The 24972-nt window shown below is 42.0% G+C and overlaps 1 protein-coding gene and 7 non-coding genes across 8 annotated transcripts; all 8 read left to right on the forward strand.

The window, feature by feature from the left end:
* Positions 1 to 3099: 3099 nt before the first annotated feature.
* On the forward strand, positions 3100 to 24480 carry LOC138979608 (large ribosomal subunit protein uL30-like). The gene is made up of 7 exons (XM_070352318.1): positions 3100 to 3151; positions 3444 to 3543; positions 3788 to 3954; positions 8292 to 8429; positions 15775 to 15884; positions 17066 to 17234; positions 24371 to 24480. Exons 1-7 carry the CDS (start codon positions 3141 to 3143, stop codon positions 24408 to 24410), a joined length of 735 nt encoding a protein of 244 aa, XP_070208419.1. The 5' UTR covers positions 3100 to 3140; the 3' UTR covers positions 24411 to 24480.
* Positions 16526 to 16593, forward strand: LOC138980952 (small nucleolar RNA SNORD31). Its single transcript, XR_011460518.1, has one exon. It is a non-coding gene; the product is annotated as a small nucleolar RNA SNORD31 (small nucleolar RNA).
* LOC138980954 (small nucleolar RNA SNORD31) lies at positions 17443 to 17510 on the forward strand. The gene has a single exon (XR_011460520.1). It is a non-coding gene; the product is annotated as a small nucleolar RNA SNORD31 (small nucleolar RNA).
* LOC138980947 (small nucleolar RNA SNORD31) lies at positions 19655 to 19720 on the forward strand. The gene has a single exon (XR_011460513.1). It is a non-coding gene; the product is annotated as a small nucleolar RNA SNORD31 (small nucleolar RNA).
* Positions 20256 to 20323, forward strand: LOC138980941 (small nucleolar RNA SNORD31). Its single transcript, XR_011460507.1, has one exon. It is a non-coding gene; the product is annotated as a small nucleolar RNA SNORD31 (small nucleolar RNA).
* On the forward strand, positions 20920 to 20987 carry LOC138980943 (small nucleolar RNA SNORD31). The gene has a single exon (XR_011460509.1). It is a non-coding gene; the product is annotated as a small nucleolar RNA SNORD31 (small nucleolar RNA).
* Positions 22425 to 22490, forward strand: LOC138980949 (small nucleolar RNA SNORD31). Its single transcript, XR_011460515.1, has one exon. It is a non-coding gene; the product is annotated as a small nucleolar RNA SNORD31 (small nucleolar RNA).
* On the forward strand, positions 23313 to 23378 carry LOC138980938 (small nucleolar RNA SNORD31). The gene has a single exon (XR_011460504.1). It is a non-coding gene; the product is annotated as a small nucleolar RNA SNORD31 (small nucleolar RNA).
* Positions 24481 to 24972: the final 492 nt, after the last annotated feature.

The raw sequence follows: 24972 nt of genomic DNA on the forward strand, positions 1-24972 counted from the left end.
TCATACATAAAAGTAAAAAAAAATAAAAAACTCCCAGGACCCCACCCTTTTCAAACATTTTGTTTCAAGAACAAAAGGGAAAACAAAATGTATTTGTTTCACTACATTTGATAAGTACACTTACGTTTTCAACGTAGCAACCAGGTACATGATCCTTGGAATGTAAACTTGTTTCTGATTGGTCAGGATGGCCTGCATGGTTCTCTCTACTGTTTCGCTCATCTTCAGTGGTGGCGTCACACTTGGAAATCTATCATTCAAAAAGGAAGAACACCTGAGGCTAGCATACTTGTTTTTACATTTTAGTCCATTTTGAATATGTTTTAACATAGACTGGGAATCAAGATGAGGGTGGTGACGTATGTGTGTGTGTGTTGAGCAATTCCGAATAAAACTGCTGAACCAATCTTCAAGAAACTTTACATGATAGTCCCTGGGTGCGATATCCCCTGACACGTTTCTAATTTTTTCGATAAATGTCTTTGATGACGTCATATCCGGCTTTGTGTGAAAGTTGAGCCGGCACCGTCATGCCCTCCTTTTTTGGGATCAAATTGATTGAAATTTTGGTCAAGCAATCTTCAACGAAGTCCTGACTATGGGATTGCATTTCAGCTCAGGAGCTTAAATAGTAGTTAAATAGTTTGCTCATTAAAGTTGTCATTAAAATCAAGTTTCTGTTTCAGAATAAAATATGATTGCACTGTATTCTTCATCTTCTCCTGAATTAAAAAAAAAAAAAGATATGTTATGTTTCTTTAAAAAAAGAGTGAAGTCTTAAAGTTTTTTGTTTTTTTAAAGGGGGAGTCTTAAAGTGGGGGGGGGGTCAAAAAAAGGGGGGGGGGAGGGGGTACATTCCATTGTACAGCCAGATCTCACCTCATCTGACAACCACCAAACATGGCCGAGTCGCCAATATACGACGGACACACCAGGGTTGTATGGACGTCAGTGTAGCCGCCAAAAACCAGCTCAAAGTTCAACACCTCTGTGAAAACCGATGACACCAAACTTTGAGGCACAGTAATCGTGAGCTTGCTGATGCCGAGAATGCCGGCTGTGCTGGCTATGTTGGTGATGTGTCCATGATTGTTTTTCAGCATTGATGGCAGAAAGAACTGGTCGTCTGTGGACAGAAAGATCAAATAGTAAATGTTGCATTTTTCCCTCATTTTCCTTAGAATTTATAGGAACTTACCTCAGAAGCTTGTGTCTCCACTGTGGCACATAAAAAAATTATAATTTATTCTCTGCTTTTGTATTTGTCTATACTACTACTGTACTACTATCGGCACGGTTGGCCTAGTGGTAAGGCGTCCGCCCCGTGATCGGGAGGTCGTGGGCTCGAACCTCGGCCGGGTCATACCTAAGACTTTAGAATTGGCAATCTAGTGGCTGCTCCGCCTGGCGTCTGGCATTATGGGGTTAGTGCTAGGACTGGTTGGTCCGGTGTCAGAATAATGTGACTGGGTGAGACATGAAGCCTGTGCTGCGACTTCTGTCTTGTGTGTGGCGCACGTTATATGTCAAAGCAGCACCGCCCTGATATGGCCCTTCGTGGTCGGCTGGGCGTTAAGCAAACAAACAAACACACAAACAAACTTGTACTACTACTACTATCTGGATCTAAGAAAGAAAGGGGCGTAACCATTCTAAATAAGACGACATGACTGGGCATCAAAAAACAAGACTGAGGTTTGGGATCAAATCTCTTGGCACCTGAAAGAGCAACAGAAATTACAATGAACAAGCGGGCTAAATCTGAGACAGTAAAGCAAATTTTTTTCACGAGTGGGCCTTTAATATGATGTTACTGATTAGGTCCACTTACGTGTGATTTGCACATTTTTGTCACCACACACAAACACACACACACACAAACATACAGTCACACACACTCACCAAAAGAAACAACAGGGTGAGTATGAACATGCAGATACAGACCAAAAATGAGCAAGAAGATTAACATGTAGCGTTCGCTGAACTTCTTCGTCAGATGTGTCCAGCAGAGGGCGCCCTTTCACTGTACCAGCGTTGTTGATGAGAATGGTCACATGACCCACTTCCTGCTGCACCAGTTGTCCTTGCTTCTTCACTTGCTCTCGATCACTGAAAATAACGCAGCAAAAAATAAGCTTATCTCCTGCTGCTCTCCACTGGCCTCACGAAGCTTAAGTACTGAGTTTTCAAAACAATCAACCTGCTACTCCCAAAAATGCTAGGGGTCGGGAGGAACTTGAAAATAGGGTCAGTCGAAGAATGAGAAACATTGAAGCCCCATGCACAGTTTCCAATGGTTCTGGATCTGGATTTATGTGTTGCAGGGCCGATAAGGCATAGCGCAACGGGAGAAAGAGAGCACAGGTTGTTAGACGCGAGGAAGGAGAACTGACTTGAAGCCCTTTAGCGATCCCACACGTGTGTGTGTGTGTTGTGTGGTGTGTGTGTGTGTGTGTGTTTGTGTATGTGATTGCGTGTGTGATTTTGATATCATACTCGAGCCACTGGTCAGCTTACAAAACAATTATATTGCATGCTTACCTTACATCACACTTGTATACATGGCATACACCACCTCTCTCTCGAATTAGTTCCTTTGTCTCATCTGCTCCTTCGATGTCGACGTCCCACACTACAACGACAGCTCTCAACCTCGCAAACTCCTCTGCCAGTCTCCTACCCAATCCCCTACCCCCTCCGGTTATCAAAACAATTTCACCCGCCACATTTTTTCGCTCCGGTGGGACGAAGAATTGACAGATCGAGGAAGACCAAGCAACAAAAATATCTTTTAGAGTGACTATGAATTCAAACAGGATCGTCATGTTGGATTAAATTGTGCTCAATCCCCCTGATAAATAAGAAAGCACGGGTTTGACACTTTGCAAAGTCACAGACGTCTCTTTCGATTTTGGTTCGTGTCACACACCGCATGCGCGGACGGATATCAAGTTTTTGAGTTGTCGCAAATAACTGTTCCAAGAAAATAATTGTTGATGGTAAGTGAATTTATCACCTTAAAGACATGTACGTTAACACGCATGTAAAATTACTTGACTTTTTTTTTAATGCGCGAGTTTACTTGCAGGCTTTGATGTTGCAAATTGCCCACTTCCGGTTGATCTCTTTTACTCTTAAACATGGCGGACACGTTAGTATTATTGAAGACCCTTTCGTCTATCTCAAAACATCTTTGTACTAAAGACATTTCTGTCATTTATTTTGACACAGTTTGATTCTGCGATCTTTTCCTTAATTGAATATATCTATATCAACAACTTTCATGATCAATAAGTATGTGAAAGAAGACATTGTGATGGGAAGGATGGATTCCGCACCTCCAAGCTCAAGACTGCACGTTGTGATCAAGTTGCGTTATGTGTCCTCGTTTGCTTATGTGATGTTTTATAAACTTGCTAATGTACGGTTATCTGTGTTTTCAGTAAAAAGCTGCCGAAAGTTCCGGAGACGCTTCTAAAGAGGCGCAAGCATAGAGCCGAGGCTAAAACCAAGGCTCTGAAGGCTGCTGAAGTCAACAAGAAGGTATGCCAGTGCTACTCCTATTTGTTTGTTTTACATGCATGATCAATTAGTTAGTTACCGTTTGATCCTTAACATTTATCAAGGGACTTGCATTTCTCAGGTGTAACAGTGAAGTAACGTTTTATGTGTTAACTTGCTGAAGTTTGCGTTGCAAACGTTCCTCTTTGAAGTCTTTATCAATAATGCTAGTCTTGTGGATGGACTGAGTTTGTTCAGTTTGGTCTTTTATTATTTTATTTTACAGAAGCAGCATCTGAAGAAGGGCATTATCTTCAAGCGTGCTGAGAAATACGTGCGCGAGTACCGTGCTCGTGAGAGTGACCTTCTCCGTCTCAAGCGTCAGGCCAAGAAGGCTGGCAACTACTATGTGGAGGCAGAGCCTAAACTTGCATTCGTCATGAGAATCCGTGGGTCAGTACATGCTAGCTCTTGCATGTCCATGAGCTTTTTTATACTTCATTAGTGTGTGCTTGTTTAAAAGATTTTGTGGGCATCTTGCTAATCTGGATCCTGCCCCTCTATGGAAGTTTGAGACAATGGTTTGGGGGGGGGGGGGGGGGGGGGGGTTGTAAGCAGATTGGAGGTAGTTTTTGTGTGTGTAACTGATTATGATCGAATGGCAAACTCGTCAATAAAGGTTTGAGCATGCAGGAACAATATTAATATTGTATTTGAGTCATTCTTCACTTATCGTGACTATCGCGGTACATCTCGTTCAAAGCAAAAAAACAATAATTTCAGATAATAAAAAAACAAAATCACATCATATCCGTGTTTTATCAATGTAAATGCATCGGTAGAAAATGGCACTATGGAAAAAAAATAATTGTTACTGTGGTTAATTTTGATTGAATTCCGATTTTAGTGCTGAAAATGGCGTCGGAAAATGGGAATGCGTACCCCTACTTCTGTAATCGCCCATTGCAATTAGTTTAAAGATAGCCAAACCCAAATGATTGACTGCATGTGATTGTCCAAGGTTAAAATAAATCAGCGGTATGTTCGAATGCTTTACTCTGCTTGCTTTTTGCCGTAAAATTGGGGTTTGAAATGGAGGTAACCTGCCTTCACGTGGCGTCACAAAATTCCTATCCACAGATTCAGGTCAAGCAGACGACACAATTATTGAACAAACAAAATTTTAATGAAAACTGACAAACATATGAAAGACACTCACATTTTTATTGAAAAACAAGAAATAAAATATTTCCAAAGACTTGTAATGTCTTGATTTGTGCTTGGTGTCACGTTTGTCACTCAGGTTACCAGAGTTTGTTTTTCAAGTTCTGTTTCGGTGATCGACAACTTGGCATGTTGTGAAGGGCCCGAAACATGCATTATCAAACTCTACCCCAAACTTGATGACGTTTTGGGTCAAAAATAGTCACGTGGTGTGTTTTCTAAACCAAATTCGATGACGTGTCACACAACCGAGAACCAGTGTCTTTAGTTTGGTGCGTTTTTGTTGGACTCGGCCGAAACATCGCTTGATCGCCATTCATTTCGTTTCACAGGGTGCATCGGTAAGTTCACAAGAAGTGTTTTTCATGCTATAGGTAATCTATCTGAAGGCTCTGTTTTTACTAAGAAGCTGTATTTTTTTAATATCAGTCAATTGACCACAAGTGCATTCGAATCCCTGCAGATTTTCCCAGTGTCACTTGTGATGCAGGTAGCAGGGAAACGCAGCGATCAGCGTTGTTTTTAGAAAACGTGTTAATTTTTTTAAATTCTGATTATTAAAGAAGAAGGAACTACCAGATACTTTTGTTTTTCATAACTTTTCTTTTATTGCTTTCTTTTCTCTCCCTGTTGTCTTTTTTAACCTGTGTTGTGCAGTGGCGTCACGCATCACACAGGTTACCTTTTTCATTTTATTATCACATTTTCTTTCAAGAACAGACTGTATTGTGTTCTACAGTTTGCATCATTGCAAGGGTATGTGTGTGGAAATCATGTGAATAGTCAATGATAATGAGTGTAAAGAAATCAAGTCTTTGGTGAAAAAAAAAAGAAGCCTGGTAACCTGCACATGGCGTCACACTATTTCCTGCCTTGCAACCGTACGAGTTCCACTCATTACCATTAAACATGGTTCATATTGGTAGAAAAAGAAGTACTTCTATCCTATCAATGCTTATTACACAACTTGAGTGATTAAAAGTGGTATATTTCATGCTTTAGTGTCACAACATTATGCAGGTTACCAGAACCATGACCCCCCGACGAGAATGGAGTTTTTATCTAAGGTATCAAAGCTACCAATTTGCTGTTTGCATATTCAGGTAGTTGATGCACATGTCTTCAGATTGGCACTAATTGTTTTATCAGGGTTCGTACAGAGTCCTTGAACCCTGGAAAACTCCTTGAAAATTGGAAAACCTTTTCCAGGCCTTGAAAAGTGCTTGAAAATAGAGTTTTGTTAAATAGTCATTGAAAAGTACTTGATTTTTCCAAATTGTTGTCTATACAGTTCGTCAGCAGCTTGTCTTATTTAAAAAAAATGCAACCCCCTTTTTTTTCGTCAAATACAGTACACATTTTGGGAGAATAAAAGATCGAGTGAAAACGAAAGCAGATGAACTATTACTAGTCACCCGTAGTTGCTTCCCTTCCCGGAAGTTGGCAAGGGAAACAACTACGGAATGACTAATAGAAATTCACCAGAAACTTGATGACTTGAAAAACTGAAGGTAAGCTTGGTGCTTTGCATTAATTTGGGGAAAATCATGTCCTTGAAAAGCATTTATTTGGTCCTGGAAATGTCCTTGAAAACTCCTTGAATTGTATCAGCTCTGCCCTGCAGGAACCCTGGTTTTATTCTTATGACAAGTTTGATTTTTGGGGCCAATTCCCCTTTTTTGTCACGATAAGTGAAGAATGACTCATTTGTGGTGGTAATCCTGTCATTCCCAGAATTACCAAGTAGACAGATGGTTTGCAGTTGTCGCATGCAGTATTTTTAGACTTCGGCAGGTTAAATATTTTTTTTTTAAAGGTGACAGGTCCACACCGTCTTACAGTTTCTCGAATTAAGTTGCAAAATAGTGGTGTTCTGTGTCATTATCTAGAGTTTTGTTTCCACTACAAATAGATCCTAGCTGGTCTCCAGTGATGTACATTTTTCTAGCAGCCTTTAGGACAATTGTCCTGAAGACTGAAAATCAATAGGACACAGTGTCCTGAGATTGCAATTTCAATAGGACAAAAACACGACTCGTAAAATCGCATTTAAAAAGATTTTTCAGTTTCCATTCCTCAGAGAAGGAACGTGATTTCTTGTCTTTCAACTCTTTGACTTGGGTTGTCTCTATCGTGCTCGTCGACGTACTTGCAGTTGCACTTTCACCATCACTCTCCACTTCGACGAGTTCGTTCTCGGTTGACGTTGTTGTTGGTTCAGCTGAAGCCACAGTGGCTGGCGAACGCAGCATGGACATCAATGTCTGCTGATTTGTATCTGCTTTGAGCTTTTTTTTCGGACCCATGCCGTTTCTCTTTTGTTTTATTTTTGTTCGAACGCACAACAGTTTTTCTGGATATTATGACGAAAAGTAATGCCTTGCGCATGTGCGAACATGCACGGGTGGTTCCATTGGTTTAAACGATTTATTGCTGAGCCAATGAATGCACTCAAGGCACCATATGGGTTCGGTTTTCTTTTTTTCTTCTTGATCCAACTTGAGGATAAATTAATTCAAAGAATCAGATCCCATATGGTGCCTCGTTCACTCAACAAACTGGTCACATGCAGTGCATACTTTCGCTTGGCAAAACGGAAACCAGCTTTCCTCACGCAGTGTTTACTTTCGCTTGGCAAAACCGAAACAAGCTTTCCTCTTGAAAATTGAACAGTCTGCATGTCCGCTTCATTGTCATAAACGATCGGACCCTTGACCACTTCTTCTGTAGGTTAATCGGACCTGTGTCCTGCTGGGGTTAAAGCTATAGGTCCTGGGGAAATTGGATCGGTCAGAGACCGGAGACCGATTAAAATGTACATCACTGGGTCTCTGCTGCCGCCTTGGTTTTGGTTGCAAGTCACACTCTGTGCCCGTCTTGTTCGTAGACAGGTCCAATTTCTAAGCTTGCGACATGAAACTTCCACTGTCCTATTCCTTCCCTCGTTCTTTGTGTCGAGGGTTGTTATGTTATGTGGAACAATGATTACAAGTAATGATAGTCGTAAAAGTACTGGGCCAATAGTGTGTGTGATTCTTAGTTAGTATCGAGAGTCTTGGGTTTATTTCCAGTGCCAGATTTACAGTAAGCATAAAGATCTTACTCTTAGCATTGTCCGTGCTGCAGTCTTGGGTTTGGTATTGCAAGTCACACTCTGTGCCAGTCTTGTCCGTAGACAGGTCCAATTTCTAAGCTTGCGACATGAAACTTCCACTGTCCTATTCCTTCCCTCAGACTCTGTGTCGCGGGTTGTTATGTTATGTGGAACAATGATAGGCTTAAAAATAATTGAAAAGCTAATACCAACACTCTGCTGTGAAACAATGATTGTTTGTCATAAAAATGGACGAAAAGCTAGTACCAATCTTTTGTAAAACAATGATCGAGGTATGCAGGTTTTTTTATTAGCCAGGGCATTTGTACCTGTTCATATATTCCACCAAAGTATTGTCCTCATAATCCAGGAACGACACTTTTTTACCTGGGTTCTTTTGGTGGAATCTGTTTGTCCTTGACTTGTGCTTTGTGTTTGCACATGTTTGTTCAGTATTTACGTTTTGTTGCAGTATCAACGGCATCCACCCACGGCCGCGCAAGGTGCTGCAGCTGTTCCGTCTGCGTCAGATCAACAATGGCGTCTTTGTCAAGCTGAACAGGGCTACTCTGAACATGCTCAAGATCGCCGAGCCCTACATCACATGGGGGTCAGTAGATTGTAATATTAGGAACAGTGAAGACTTTGAATTGCCCCTTCCAATTTTAGTTCACTGCTGTTTACAACAAAGTAGTCTCGAGTTGAGTGTTTGGAAATGCCTTAGCCTGAAGGGTCGGTGTAACGTACACCTCTTCGTATCAGTCTGTCTTGGAGATGAGGACGAAAGTCGGACAGTTGGCCAGAACAGCGCTGTGCTTGTTTCTGGAATGAGGATGCGCTGTTTGGTATAAAACCAAGGCGTGTTAGCCGCGACGGCACTGTAAACATTCCCTCTCTCATGTCGCCATCGGTCCTACCCTTGGTCTCATAACTAGACACGCACGCTGAATAAAAATCGATGTGATTTTCATTGGGAAGTTATGATAGTGCTGTGTTGCAGGTTAGGGATATGGTTTTCATTGTGTGTGAGTTTGTTGTTTGTGTTTTTGTGTAAAGGAGTTGGATCTGTCTCTTCTTCTTTCTTTCTTTCTTCTGTTTTCTGTCCGTTGCACAAATATTTTGGTTTCGTAGCTGCTTTCTGAAGCTTCTTGGTTTAGTTTGATTTCTGTCTGCTACGTCCAAGCAATGAAGATATAAAAGTCTCGTTCGTATGAACTGCAGTGATTTCTTAAGTTATTTCTGAGCTTGGTCATTGAGACAGTTTTATCTTCCTTGTTGTTCTTTACCGTAAATAATTTTTAGTGGGATGAGGGTTTTGCTTTTCTTTGCATACTGTGAAAGTCACCAATTGTGTTTGAATCAGGATAATCTGTATGTGCTATCAACCTATAGCTTTTATTTGCGTTGCATTACGTCTTTTTCTTTTTGGTGCTTTGTCTGCTATTTCTGTTATTGCTGTGTATTGTTGAGAGTAGAAACTACAACCTATGTAAATGTATTTTAAGAGAAAATAGTGTTGGTATTTTGAAAATCGATTTATTGTCCAAGCAGTGATGACAAACTAGTCTCGTTCGTATGATGACTGTGATTATAAGTGGTATTTCTGAGCTTGGACATTGTAAACCCAAGGTGTGCTCTAGCCATGAAAAGTAAGAAAACCTGGAATAAATAATGACATGCAAATAAGATAGTTTTGTCAGGGACTGTCTTTGCCTGGAGACTTAATCAGTTGAAAGCTAGTCTAGAACACTTGAAAATGAACTGTCGGAGATGTAGCTTGTTGCTTGCGTAGCAGAGATCACAGAAAGCTTGGGAGGCGAGATAGTGTGTAGGTATTCCTGGGACTTTCTTTGAGGTCAGTTTACAATCATAACTTCTGATGTGATGGTGTTTGATTCATGGACCAAGCTTTTAAAGTGGTGTGTTTTCATTGTGGCTAGAAGACACTGCTGCATTTCTGAAGTAGTTCGTGTTGAAGTTTTCTTGGTTGTTCTTGAAGCTAGATCTTTTAAACAGTTTGCAAACCGTGAAATTCATCAGCTGGGTTTGAATCGTTCCTGTTTGTGTGATCTGCATATGTCGTCAGCCTATATCTTTCATTTTTCTTCCATCACATTTTCTTTTCCTTTCAATGCTGTGTCTTTTATTGTCATTAGAGCTATGTGCTTTGGGTGGCACCTGGTGAACACTAGTTGGGATTGGCTGCAGATGTATGGTCATTAGAGCTATGTGCTTTGGGTGGCACCTAGTGAACACTAGTAGGGATTGGCTGGAGATGTATGGTCGGAGAAAATGCTGTACACATTTTCCAAGCAGTGATGACAAAATAGTCTCGTTCGTATGACGACTGTGATTATAAGTGGTATTTCTGAGCTTGGACAAGGTAATCACAAGGTGTGTGTTTTAGCCACGGAAACTACAGCAGCCTGGAATAGTTAATGGCATGGTGGTTTCTCAGGTACCGGATTTTCATTGACTGATTGAGATTTCATCAATTGCTAGTAAACTTGAAAATGAACTGTTGAAGATGTCGCTTGGTTCTTGTGTAGCAGTCGAGATCACAGAAAGCTTGGGATCGGAGATAGTGTGTAGGTATTCCTGGAACTTTCCTTGATGCCAGTTTACAATCACAACTTCTGATCAGATGGTCAGCTTGATTCCTGGATCAAGCTTTCGATGTGGTGCGTTTTCATTGTGGCTAGCAAAAGGTGCTGTATTTTTGGTGTATATTGCGTTGAAGTTTTCTTGGGTGTTGTTGAAGCTAGACCTTTGAAACAGTTTGTGAACAGCGAAAGTCATCAAGTGGATTTGAATCTGCAAGAGCATGTCTGTTTATGTATGTGTGCTTTGCACATGTCGTCAACCTATATCTTCCATTTTTCTTGTATCACATTTTCTTTTCTTTTCAGTGCTGTCTTTCATAGTGATTTTTGCTGGGTAGTTTGAGTTGTAGCTTGTGTAAATATAAACCATTGGGACTGGCAGCAGATGTATGTGTGGAGAACGTACTGTACATATTGTCAACTAGATGATTACCTGTTTTGCCGGGTACCGGCTTCGCCGGGAAGATGTTGAGCCGAATACCAGGTTGCGCCTGGGACCCGGCTTTGCCGGATGTACGCCAGCGCACGAAGGAAAGGAGATAAACGTGCAAAACACTGGAGACCTTCTAAAAATAGTAACGTGCAGTGACCTTCTAAAAATAGTAACGTAGTAACGGGAATATGGATTGACGCCACACTGAGGAAGGGAGATAATCGCGGCTGAAAACACTGGAGAAGATAAGGAAGAGTTACTGGTAGTGGATCCGACAAAAACAACAAAAAAAAAATCAATTCAGCGCGCACAGCGCTGCGCGCTGAGAGCACGTGTTGAGATATCTCATCGATGAGGTTGTGTCCGGGGTGTAGCTGAATACGGTGTCCAAATTTGAAAAAGATCCACCGAGAACTTTGGGCGTGCATCGCGAACAGACAGACACTAGTCGTATATATATATATAGAAACCGGTTTGATGGTCCAAGCAATGATGACAAAATAGTCTCGTTCGTATGACGACTGTGATTATAAGTGGTATTTCTGAGCTTGGACAAGGTAATCACAGACCTGTTTACCAGTACGATTTGGGCGTATTTTGTACGCCAAATTTGTATCAGTACGCATAATACGCGACACACGCACAAAATACGCATAAGAAAAAGTCTAGAATACGTTTTCCGGTGTTGGTGTGCTGATTACGGGATGGTACAACTGATACCGGTTTCGGTCTAAGGGAGATAACCATGACAGCGAATCTTCAGCTGTGGAAACCTCGTTCAGTTGTTGGCACGTCTGGACAATCGTGGGCCAGTGCTGATTACGGGATGGTACAACTGATACCGGTTTCGGTCTAAGGGCAGGGATGTTGCTACAAATCCATACCTATAGGACAAATGTCCTGAGTTCTTCAGCATCAATAGGACATTTGACTGCTTTCAGAAAGTCTAATAGGACATTATGAATTTGCGCCAAACAGCTTATAACACATTCCATGGAATTTTTCCAAAGTCATGTGCCCACACACACACACACCCGCGCGCGCGCGCTGTAGTACACACACATAATATAGTAAATACATCAACACAGTGTGTGTATAATGTTGTATTTGTTTAGTTTCAAAGAAACCACAACAAAGAAACCAACATGAACAACTTCAGAGCTCTTACTTTGATTTACAAACTGCATGATTCGGATAAAAGTTGAAAAACAAAATGATCGGTTTGATCTAATGCTGATCTTTTGCAGGCTTTAGGTTTTTTTTCAGCGGCATAATTCAGTGCTTCGTCTCGTATCGAAAACAAAAGCAGACGACAAATTTAGTCAGTTGGAGTTGTCTCCCGTACTCCTGCAGCATGCACTGATCTAAAAATAATCCACTATAATAGACGGTTATACCCAAACGGCGCATACCGCAAACGGTCTGGGAATTCCCGACAAAAGAAAAGATCCGCACTGGCAACTCCAGTGTCAGCTGAACACGAGAGCGTTCGGTCTTTTAGAAGATTTGTATCTTGAAATGAAAATTAACGAATATCGCGCTGTCCGAAGGAATGGAGTACATTTTGTTCGTCCTTTACACCCAACCCATCCCTTCAATTGCCGCTCACCACTTTCTCTCTCACCACAGCTTCTCCGACGACAACCAACTCTATCTCTCTGGACCTATCTCTGACCTCCCTCGCCTCATTGCCTCCACCCAGTCTTGTATCACCGACCTCAAGGCGTGGATGGACCTGAATAAGCTGAAGCTTAATGAGGAGAAAACCGAAATGATTCTTGTCTCTCCTAAAAAACATCTCAATCATCCTTCTCTTCCCTCGTCTGTCGATCTCAATGGTTCTTCTATTGCTCTTTCTCCTGCTGTCCGCAACCTAGGTGTCACTCTTGACCAGTCCCTGTCCTTCCATCAGCATGTTGCCAATGTCTGTCGCACTTGCTTCTTTGAAATCCGCCGCATCTCCTCCATCCGTCATCTCCTCACTGAGGATGCCACTAAAACTCTGCTCTGCGCCTTTGTCCTATCCCGACTCGATTATTGCAATTCCATTCTATCTGGCTCTCCCAACTACATCATCGAAAAGCTTCAGCGTGTTCAGAATCATGCCGCCCGCCTCATCTTTCGTTCTTCCAAGCATGACCACATCACCCCTCTTCTTCAAACCCTACACTGGCTGCCTGTTCAACAGAGGATTCAGTTCAAGATCTCCACACTCTGCTTCAGAAACTTTGATCTATCGTCCCCTAGCTATCTTTCTGACCTTCTTGATGTCTACTCCCCCTCTCGCTCCCTAAGATCCTCCGCAGACACCCGCCTTTTTAGGATACCATCAGCACGCACCAAAACATATGGCCAGCGCACCTTCTCCTACCAGGCCCCATCCATCTGGAACCAACTCCCGCATTCACTCAGGCACTCCACATCTATGCAATCATTCAAAACCTCACTCAAAACACACCTCTTCCCTCACTAGTCCGTTAATGACCACACATCACCCTCTCCTGCTGGTCCTTGATCTGTCTCTTTCTTTCTCCTTCTTCTTCCCTTTCCAGCTCTATTCTTCTTCTCTCAACAAACTTTATGTATCCAATACTTTATTTATTTATTTACGACTGTTTTTCCGTCTAGAATGCATGTGCCTGTAGTTGGTATGAGTGAGTGCGTCGCGTTCTCGCTGTGCGCCTGTCTGCGAGTGTATGAGTCCTTGTCGATTTGTGTTTCGTATAATGTTCACTATGTATTTTATATTTTGTAAGCGCCTAGGGCTATATTTAGATTAGGCGCACAAATGTTCATAATAATAATAATAATAATATCGGACAATGACCACGCTCAGGCTAAAACGATAGGACATCTGACCGACATGCGGCAATGTGAATCGGACATTTGGGGATTTTCATCGATAAATGTCCGATGTCCGACGCCTAACGACATCCCTGTAAGGGAGATAACCATGACAGCGAATCTTCAGCTGTAGAAACCTCGTTCAGTTGTTGGCACGTGCGGAAAAATGTGCCAGTTTCGGATGACTCGACCAAGTCTAAACAGCAGAAACAGCAGATTTTCTTGGAGAAATACTGACAAGAAAGAGCCAGGAATTGTAGAGTCTTCTTTGGGAAAAAGTCATGCACACTGCAAGTACTGTAAATCGGATTTCTCCGTTGCCCATGCCGGGAAATATGACATCGAACGACACTGCAGAGAGAATCTTCTCGTGTGTCACAAAGAACAAAACAAACCAGAGGGCCTCCTTATCAGCTGAAACTGTTGACAGCCTATTGGTGGTAAAGAGCCTGGTGAACCTCATGAGCGGAACTACAGCTCAGTGCAGCTGACCAAGCTGAAATCATCATACTACAACTTGCTGTCGAAGAAACCTGACTAGACTAGACTCAGTACCGCTGCATACTACAACTTGAAGAACCCTGACTAGACTAAGGGGCTCAGTGGAAAAAATCAGCTTGTAATGGATTTTAACCACCAGCAGATCTTTATCGGTTTCCCTTTGTTGATTTTGTGTGTGTCACTTTTGTGAGAGTAACACTAACAGTATGAAGACAACAAGATTAACTTTTGAGCAAAGCCAAAGGGGAGAAGACTGAACAGATGCAGCTGTCAGTGGCAAGTTCATCTTTTCATTATCAATCTGTTTGGAAGACACTGGTTATAATGCTACAAACTGGCAGGTAAATACAATTGTTTTATCCCTGTTGTATTGGAAGGAGTTAAATTCTGAAGGTGTTCACAAGACATGCAATTCTTACACAAACACGTTTGCACCCACGCGTACATTTTCCCTAGCCCATATATGGCTTTGCTTGCAAAGTACACCAACTTTTTGAAAAATACACTCAACTTTTTTGGAAAGTACTCTTGCCTCGGGTTTAGGGTAAACAGGTCTGTAATCACAAGGTGTGTGTTTTAGCCACGGAAAGTAAGACAACCTGGAATAATTAATGACATGCAAAATAGGTGGTTTCTCAGGGACCGGTTTTGTCTGGAGACTTGTGTGAGCTGTAGCTTGGTGCTTGCGTAGCAGTCGAGACCCCCAAAAAGTTGGGAGCTGTAGCTTGGTGCTTGCGTAGCAGTCGAGACCCCCAAAAAGTTGGGAGATGTAGCTTGGTGCTTGCGTAGCAGTCGAGACCCCCAAAAGTTGGGAGCTGTAGCTTGGTGCTTGCGTAGCAGTCGAGACCCCCAAAAAGTTGGGAGCTGGGATGGTGTGTAAGAGTTCGTGGAAGCCAGAAACTTTCTTTTAGTCAGTCATGTGTCTTTCCTAGTCATTAGAGCACTTGAGGCGCAGCTGGTGTAAACTGTAAACCATTGGGATTGGCTGAAGATGTATGTTTGGAGAAGATACTGTACACATTTTCAAACGCGTTTTGATGTTCCAAGCTGTGATGACAAAATAGTCTCGTTCGTATGACGACTGTGATTATAAGTGGTATTTCTGAGCTTGGACAAGATAAATCGGGATGTGCAATTATTTAATAGATGATGGATAAACATTATGCTTGTTTTTTGACAACTGATTGCATGCAGACAACTGCAGTTCTTCAATTATGATGGCAATGAAAGGACATGGTCTGCATGGGCCGGTGTGTCTACTTATCACATTTAGTGTAAGGGTTGGTTCCAGCCCCATAACTTATCACTAATACAAGGGTACCTGTGATGAGAGAACACCCTTGGGACCTGCAAACAGTGACCCAAACATGCTGTTATCCTTTCAAGGTATAGTTTGAGTCAAGAAAGTGACCCAAATATGCTGTTATCCTTTCAAGGTATAGTTTGAGTCAAGAGAGAAAGGGGCACAAGAGTGTGTCCTGATCGGATGGGTTTCACAGCTTATTTTGGTCCTCATTCCCGTGTTATCCTGGGTGTATGTATTACGGTAACAAGATGTGGTTGTATGTGTGCAGCGTTCCCAACCTGAAGACGGTGCGAGAGCTGGTGTACAAACGCGGCTACGGCAAGGTTGACAGGCAGCGCATCCCCCTCACAGACAACGCCATCATCGAGAAGCAACTCGGTAAGTTCTCAGCCTGGGATCTTTGCTCTTTCAGTTCAGTGGAACTCCCCTTTTAAGACCTCCATAGATCGGAGACATTCAGATCATAAAAGGAGGGAGTCTTAAAATGGGGATACATTTACAGGGGTAATGAACAGAAAATCTATTTAAATAAAATAAATTAAAACACACACAGAAACACAAGGTCTTAGAGGGGTTTCTACTGTACTCCAAAGTGGGATCTTTGGTCTTTCAGTATGAGGGCTGGCTATGTGTGGTGATAATGTGGACATTCAGTAGAGCTGAAAACAGTCCCAGAGATTGTTATTGCTGGAAGCATACGTCTGCTAACTTCTTGATGCCATTTGCAGGGAATATGGATGGAATGGTATGCCCAACTGGATCCCAGATACCTGCGTGGGTATTTTTAGAGCAAGTAGTGCTTCAACCAGCCTCTTGGTGTCGGTTGAGCCCTAACTGGTAGTGCCTGTTTGGTACTTATACTCCTGATTTCAGGAACTATGGAGATTGTAGGCATTGTTTGTATTGACAGCCTCTTGGTGTCGGTTGAGCCCTAACTGGTAGTGCCTGTTTGGTACTTATACTCCTGATTTCAGGAACTATGGAGATGGAAAGATTGTAGGCATTGTTTGTATTGACAGCTTTGATGATGAATGCTTTACCGCCCCAGTCTGATTTTGTCTGACTGATTGGAATATATCTGACAAAGCTTTTACCTACTTGTTGTTAGCACAGTGGAACCCCTTTAAGGACTGCTTGTAAGAATTTTCTGTTTAAAATGTCTGTAAATTTACCTCCATTATAAGAACTGATTTTTTCATAAGGTGCCTTAAAAAAAAGGGGGGGGGGGGGGGTAGTTCATGCACAGCTAATTTCTTGGCTGCACCAGTGTTGTTCCCAGGCCTTGGTCTTCCATCATTTGCCCATACTTTTGTGACCCTAGGCCGGTCGACTGACTGATAGCTTTGACATGTAGGACGCCTTTTGACACATTTTTTGCGGCCAGGGCATATGGACTGATCTATATTTTGAATGTAGGTCAACTGACCTATTGCCCTCTGTGTCTGGGAACAACAGCACAGATATTTCTTGGCTGCTTGTGTGAAACTGTGGTTTTATTTGCAACACGCAGCAATGACATGTTGTTGGATGCTTACAAGATTCTCTTTGTGGTGTTGCAGGAGGCAAGGACATTCTGTGCATGGAGGACCTGATCCACGAGCTGCTGACCGTGGGTGAAAACTTCAAGGCCGCGTCCAACTTCCTGTGGCCCTTCAAACTCAACACGCCCAACGGCGGCTGGAGGAGAAAGTACAACCACTTCAACGACGGTGGTGACTTTGGATTCAGGTGGGTTGTTTAGCAAAGGATTATTTTCTATTCACGACAGTGTCGTGTCTTCAGTCACACACGCATTGGTCTGACACCTGGCTGGTCTTAGGACAGTGTTGCTCCCAGACTCGGAGGGCAATAGTTGGAAGAGGATTGAAACTAAGTATAGGTTCAAATTTCCTTGCTTTCTCTGTTCATGTGTATTGCTTAGACTTGGTATTGACAGCTTTGATGATGAACGATTTACCGCCCCAGTCTGATTTTGTCTGACTGATTGGAATATATCTGACAAAGCTTTTAATAACTTATTGTCACTAAAGTGGAACGTCACTAAAGTGGAACCCCCTTCTAAGACACCACCACACCACCACCACCACACCACCATCACATCACACCACCACACCACCACACCACCACCACCACACCACACCACCACCACCACACCACCACCACCACACCACACCACACCACCACCACTCACACACGCGACCAGACCAGGACAGACAGAGAGAGAACTAGTCGCGTAAGGCGAAATTACTACATTTAGTCAAGCTGTGGAACTCACAGAATGAAACTGAACGCACTGCATTTTTTCACAATGACCGTAGTCCACCGCGTGTGCATAACGGAGTGAAACTGACGAGCCTGTTCAGCGCGGTTGTGGTTTCGCTGTGCTACAAAAAACCGGATATGACATCAAAAGTATTTATCAAAAAAAACGTCCGGGGATATCATTCCCAGGAACTCTCATGTCAAATTTCATAAAGATCGGTCCAGTAGTTTGGTCTGAATCGCTCGACACACGCACAGACACACATGCACATACATCACGACCCTCGTCTCGATTCCCCCTCTGTTTGTGTGACAGAGCAGAAAAGAAAACTTGAATGAGACGAGAACAGAACTTTTTGGGGTCAATTTTTATTTTCTGGGCAAAGATGGAAATTTGTCTCTGGCTCTTTATCGCAAAGAAAGTATTATCAATGTGTAGAAAAAAGACAAGATAAGTAGAAATAACACAGAAAGATGGAAAACACATGCAGTATGTGTGAAAACGATTTTTTTGTTTTGTTTGTCTGTTCCTCGTTCCATGGCTGGCAGTCACTATGCTACCCCTTTTATCTGTCCACCTGCTGCATTGTTTGTCTGTTCCTCGTTCCATGGCTCGCAGTCACTATGCTACCCCTTTTATCTGTCCACCTGCTGCATTGTTTGTCTGTTCCTCGTTCCATGGCTCGCAGTCACTATGCTACCCCTTTTATCTGTCAACCTGCTGCATTGTTTGTCTGTTCCTCGTTCCATGGCTGGCAGTCACTATGCTACCCCTTGTATCTGTTCCTCGTTCCATGGCTGGCAGTCACTATGCTACCCCTTTTATCTGTCCACCTGCTGCATTGTTTGTCTGTTCCTCGTTCCATGGCTGGCAGTCACTATGCTACCCCTTTTATCTGTTCCTCGTTCCATGGCTGGCAGTCACTATGCTACCCCTTGTATCTGTTCCTCGTTCCATGGCTGGCAGTCACTATGCTACCCCTTGTATCTGTTCCTCGTTCCATGGCTGGCAGTCACTATGCTACCCCTTGTATCTGTCCTCGTTCCATGGCTGGCAGTCACTATGCTACCCCTTGTATCTGTCCTCGTTCCATGGCTGGCAGTCACTATGCTACCCCTTGTATCTGTTCCTCGTTCCATGGCTGGCAGTCACTATGCTACCCCTTGTATTTGTCCTCGTTCCATGGCTGGCAGTCACTATGCTACCCCTTGTATCTGTCCTCGTTCCATGGCTGGCAGTCACTATGCTACCCCTTGTATCTGTCCTCGTTCCATGGCTGGCAGTCACTATGCTACCCCTTGTATCTGTCCTCGTTCCATGGCTGGCAGTCACTATGCTACCCCTTGTATCTGTCTGTTCCTCGTTCCATGGCTGGCAGTCACTATGCTACCCCTTGTATCTGTCTGTTCCTCGTTCCATGGCTGGCAGTCACTATGCTACCCCTTGTATCTGTCTGTTCCTCGTTCCATGGCTGGCAGTCACTATGCTACCCCTTGTATCTGTCTGTTCCTCGTTCCATGGCTGGCAGTCACTATGCTACCCCTTGTATCTGTCTGTTCCTCGTTCCATGGCTGGCAGTCACTATGCTACCCCTTGTATCTGTCTGTTCCTCGTTCCATGGCTGGCAGTCACTATGCTACCCCTTGTATCTGTCCTCGTTCCATGGCTGGCAGTCACTATGCTACCCCTTGTATCTGTCCTCGTTCCATGGCTGGCAGTCACTATGCTACCCCTTGTATCTGTCCTCGTTCCATGGCTGGCAGTCACTATGCTACCCCTTGTATCTGTCCTCGTTCCATGGCTGGCAGTCACTATGCTACCCCTTGTATCTGTCCACCTGCTGCATTGTCATCTGACCAAAGTTTAATGTCTGTTGCCGTTCAAGCTTTGATGATGAACCATTTACCGCCCCAGTCTGATTTCTGTGACTGACAGGATGTTCTGATGAAGCACAGCAAATTATCTGACACAGAAACTTCATTGGTTCAGCTGTTCAACAGTTAAAAAATGTTTACAAAAACTTGCATAATATCATATGTTGGTTTAAAACTAAACTGTTCAGCTATTTGTGTGTGTTGATAAGAAAAAGCAATACTAAGGAAATTCACCTGCATTCTAAGATTTGTGTATTGGCACTTCGATGCCGGTTAACTTGCAAATTTGCCTGGTGAGGAAGATGCTAATAATCATTGATCATCCTCCAGAATTGGTGAAAAGTGGGTCCCATGTTATGCGTATAATTTATTTCTAACTAAGAACTTAAAGCTATAGATGTTGATTTGGATAATAAATGATTTTTCACACATCATCTTGGTCTGCCGGGAAAATGTCCGGTGCACCTTCACATATTGATATGTTACGTTTGGAACATATACAAGAATTTACAAATACATTACTTGCGTAACATCAAAACCAAAGAATGTGATATGGATTTGAATGAATTTACACTCTTAGAAATTATTGTACAAATCATATCTAATAATCAAAGCTTTAAAGATGAATGATTTACCGCCCCAGTCTGATTTCTGTGACTGATTGGATGTTCTGACAAGGCACAGCAAATTATCTGACAAAAAAACTACATTAGTTCAGCTGTTGAAGAGTTTTAAAAAAAAAAAGAGAGATAAGAGACTTGCATACTATGTCGGACTCCCCGTGGGTTGGGGGAAGAATTTACCCGATGCTCCCCAGCATGTCGTAAGAGGTGACTAACGGATTCTGTTTCTCCTTTTACCCTTGTTAAGTGTTTTTTGTGTAGAATATAGTCAATTTTTGTAAAGATTTTAGTCAAGCAGTATGTAAGAAATGTTAAGTCCTTTGTACTGGAAACTTGCATTCTCCCAGTAAGGTAATATATTGTACTACGTTGCAAGCCCCTGGAGCAAATTTTTGATTAGTGCTTTTGTGAACAAGAAACAATTGACAAGTGGCTCTATCCCATCTCCCCCCTTTCCCCGTCGCGATATAACCTTCGTGGTTGAAAACGACTTAAACACCAAATAAAGAAAGGATACTATGTTGGAGATTTCCAACTAAACAGTTCAGCTATAGATCATTAGGTCTGTGTTGATAAAAAAAAAAAGAATGTGACACGGATTTGAATGAATTTACACTATACAAAAAAATATTGTAAAAATCATATCTAATCAAAGCTTTCATGATGAACGATTTACCGCCCCAGTCTGATTTCTGTGACTGATTGGATGTTCTGACAAGGCACAGCAAATTATCTGACAAAGAAACTACATAAGTTCAGCTGTTGAGTTAAAAAAAAAAAATTGAGTTGAAGACTTGCATACTATGTTTGAGATTTACAACAAAACTGTTCAGCTATAGTGTGTGTTGATAACAAAGGAATGATCAGGGAATTCACTTGCATTCCCAGCTGTATAAATTGGCACTTTGATGTCGATTAAATTACACAATTGCCTGGTGGGGATGGAAAAACAATCTCCTGAAATAATATTGATACGTTACGTTGGGAACATCACAAGAATGTTAAAAATACAATACTTGTGTTACATGGAAACCAGAGAATGTGACACGGATTTGAATGAATTTACACTTAAAAAAAACTTTTAAAAATTATATTTAATAAAGAAAAGTACATTAGTTCAGCTGTTGAAGAGTTTATAAAAAATAAATATCAAAACTTGACTAAATGTAAAAAGAGATAAGAGACTTGCTTACTTTGTTGGAGATTTACAACTAAACAGTTCAGCTATAGGTCATTGGGTGTGTGTTGATAAAATACAAAGAAATGGTCAAGGAATTTACTTGCATTCCCAGTTTTGTGAATGTGCACTTTGATGTCGATTAAATTGCACATTTGCCTGGTGAGGAAGAATAGACAACCTCCTGAAATGATATTGACAGTCTGATTTTTATGACTGATTGGATGTTCTGATGAAGTAAAAAAAATACTGTCTGATGCACAAAATTCATTATGTAGTTCAGCTGTTGATATGTTGACATTTTAGCTGTGCATGTCGTAAGAGGCGACTAACGGATTCTGTTTCTCCTTTTACCCTTGTTAAGTGTTTCTTGTATAGAATATAGTCAATGTTTGTAAAGATATTAGTCAAGCAGTATGTAAGAAATGTTAAGTCCTTTGTACTGGAAACTTGCATTCTCCCAGTAAGGTAATATATTGTACTACGTTGCAAGCCCCTGGAGCAAATTTTTGATTAGTGCTTTTGTGAACAAGAAACAATTGACAAGTGGCTCTATCCCATCTCCCCCCTTCCCCCGTCGCGATATAACCTTCGTGGTTGAAAACGGCGTTAAACACCAAATAAAGAAAGAAAGATTTTAGCTGTGCAATATTTTGTGCACAGTGGAACCCTTTTCAGACCAACAAGAATTTACGAAAATCATCTTTTAAAAAGGGAATGTCTTGTGTTTCTGTAACGCCCCTCGCTAGTGACTGGCCTGTAATGTAGGGGGAAAGTTTGACTCACTAAATGCAAGAGTATTCACTCTTTCACAACCTTAAAAACAGGACCGTTATTTTTGAACACATACTGATATCACATATTGAACGTCACAAGACGTTAATAATTCATTACTTGCACAACATGGAAACCGGAGGATGTGACACGGATTTGAATGAATTTAAACTCAAAGAAATTATTGTAAAAATCATATCTAATCAAAGCTTTAATGATGAACAATTTACCGCCCCAGTCTGATTTCTATGACTGATTGTAAGTTCTGATGAAGCACAGCTGTACTGTCTTGACACAAACGACATTAGTTCATCTGTTTACGAGTCAAAATGAGTTAAAGACTTGCATACTATTTTGGAGATTTATAACTAAACTGTTCAGCTATAGGTGTGTGTTGATTTATAAAAAGAAAAAAAAAAGGAATGGTCAGGGAATTCACTTCTCCTGAAATAATGTTGATACATTACGTTTGTCCCGCAGTGGGGCACTGCGGTTATGAAATTAAAGGCCCCTCCTGTTTTTGGAACCGCAGGAGCTTTCTCGTTTGCTGTTAGGTAGATTTTTGGTTCCTCTTTCCTGTCATGCTCTCTTTTTCTTCATGAATTCTTTTCTTTTTTCTGCCTTCTTGCTCATTCACCTGTATTTTTTCCAAAAATCTCTTCTCTTGCCGCTTGTCTCGCGATTCATGTATAGTTTAATCTGTTAGTGTTCTGATGTAAGTCCAGCAGTAGATAGGTTAAGCCTATTTTAACATACTGGAAACTGGTAATCTTCCAGTAGGTATTAATTTAGTTTTACTAAAGCCTGCTGGGACACAAGTAATGGGTTAGTGCATTTGTAAACAGGAATCGCTTGACAAGTGGCTCCCTTCACCCCCCCCCCCCCCCCCCCCCTTCCTCGTCCTGATATGGCTCTGCGTAGTCGGCTGGACGTTAAGCAACAAATAAACAAACAAACAAACAAACATTACGTTTGGAACATTACAAGAATTTAAAAATACATTACTTGCATAACATGGAAACCAGAGAATGTGACACGGATTTGAATGAATATACACACAAAGAAATTATTGTAAAAATCATATCTAATCATCAAAGCTTTAGTGATGAACGATTTACCGCCCCAGTCTGATTTCTGTGACTGATTGGATGTTCTGATGAAGCACAGCAATGCTGTCTGATGCTGAAAATACACTAGTTCAGCTGTTGATATGTTGACATCTTATCTGTTCAACGTTTTGTGCACAGTGCAACACTCCATTTCAGACCTAAAAGAATCGACAGCAAAACAGCACACAATAAACGTTTTCCAGAAATAGTCAGGATTTTTGTGGTGGTCTGGTAGAGGTAGAGTAAGACCTTGGCCTTTACCTTGGCCAAGCTTTTCACAACATCCGGAGCATGTTCTTCGCTTGTGATCAGCTTTATCCTGCGATCAGGACTAACAACTATGATGTGTATGCCATGAAGCATGCGCTAAATATGATACCATTTTCTTTTGAAAATCAGCGTTCACCATTTCATCGGAGTTCACAGGTTGTTGTGGGAAAGGATCGCTGGCACGTATTGATCGCTCACAACGTGTTTTGATCGCTCACAACGTGTATTGATCGCTCACAACGTGTATTGATCGCTCACAACGTGTTTTGATCGCTCACAACGTGTATTGATCGCTCACAACGTGTATTGATCGCTCACAACGTGTATTGATCGCTCACAACGTGTTTTGATCGCTCACAACGTGTTTTGATCGCTCACAACGTGTATTGATCGCTCACAACGTGTATTGATCGCTCACAACGTGTTTAGATCACTCACAACCTGTATTGATCGCTCACAACGTGTATTGATCGCTCACAACGTGTATTGATCGCTCACAACGTGTATTGATCGCTCACAACGTGTATTGATCGCTCACAACGTGTATTGATCGCTCACAACGTGTTTTGATCGCTCACAACGTGTATTGATGGCTCACAACGTGTATTGATCGCTCACAACGTGTATTGATCGCTCACAACGTGTATTGATCGCTCACAACGTGTATTGATCGCTCACTTGAGGTCTATAAGTAAGCACATGTTTTGCAAACATTGATTGTTTTGCGTGTTTGTTCCTGGGATTGCTGGCTAAACTGTACGCTCTATGTTGCAGGGATGACAAGATCAATGCTCTGCTGCGACGGATGACATGAGCACAAGGACACCCTCAAATGATTCGTACCAGTTATCTGTCTGCAAAAAAAAATAAAAGAAAAAATCCTGTATGTTTTTGACTGGGGCACATTTTGTTTATATGCGTATGCAAGTGCATCTGTGTTTGGATGTGAGTGTTTGCATGTTTGTCTTGTGAGTGCGTCTGAGTCGGTGAGTGCATCTGTGTGTGTTGCAACGTACATGAACCTGTCGTACCTGATGGTTATGTTAAAGATTCCTTCCCATGTAATGCCCTTCATGCCAAACGAAAAGAAACAAAGGGACGTAAGCACTGTTTAGTTGCGTGGAAACAAGTTCCTGGCACATAAAGGAACTAGATGAATGCCCGCTTTGCCGGGAAGAAGTAGAGCCCAATACCCGGCTTCGCGATTGACGCCACACGAAGGGAGATAAACGCGCAAAACACTGGAGAAAAAAAGGAAGAGTTACTGGGAATGGATGTACAGAAAAACCAAAATCGGTTCAGCGCTGCGCGCTGAGAGCACGTGTTGAAAATTTTCATCGACCAGATGGTGTTTTGGGTCTACCTGAATATGCCCA

The sequence above is a fragment of the Littorina saxatilis genome, linkage group LG11, assembly GCF_037325665.1.
Source record: "Littorina saxatilis isolate snail1 linkage group LG11, US_GU_Lsax_2.0, whole genome shotgun sequence".
In the NCBI taxonomy this organism is placed as follows: Eukaryota; Metazoa; Mollusca; class Gastropoda; order Littorinimorpha; family Littorinidae; genus Littorina; species Littorina saxatilis.

Bases quoted from the DNA above. Each gene is read 5' to 3' on its own strand.
- LOC138979608 (XM_070352318.1), top strand. The intron at 3,544-3,787 runs GTATGCCAGTGC...TTTATTTTACAG, and splicing joins CTGCTGAAGTCAACAAGAAG to AAGCAGCATCTGAAGAAGGG. The intron at 8,430-15,774 runs GTCAGTAGATTG...GTATGTGTGCAG, and splicing joins GAGCCCTACATCACATGGGG to CGTTCCCAACCTGAAGACGG.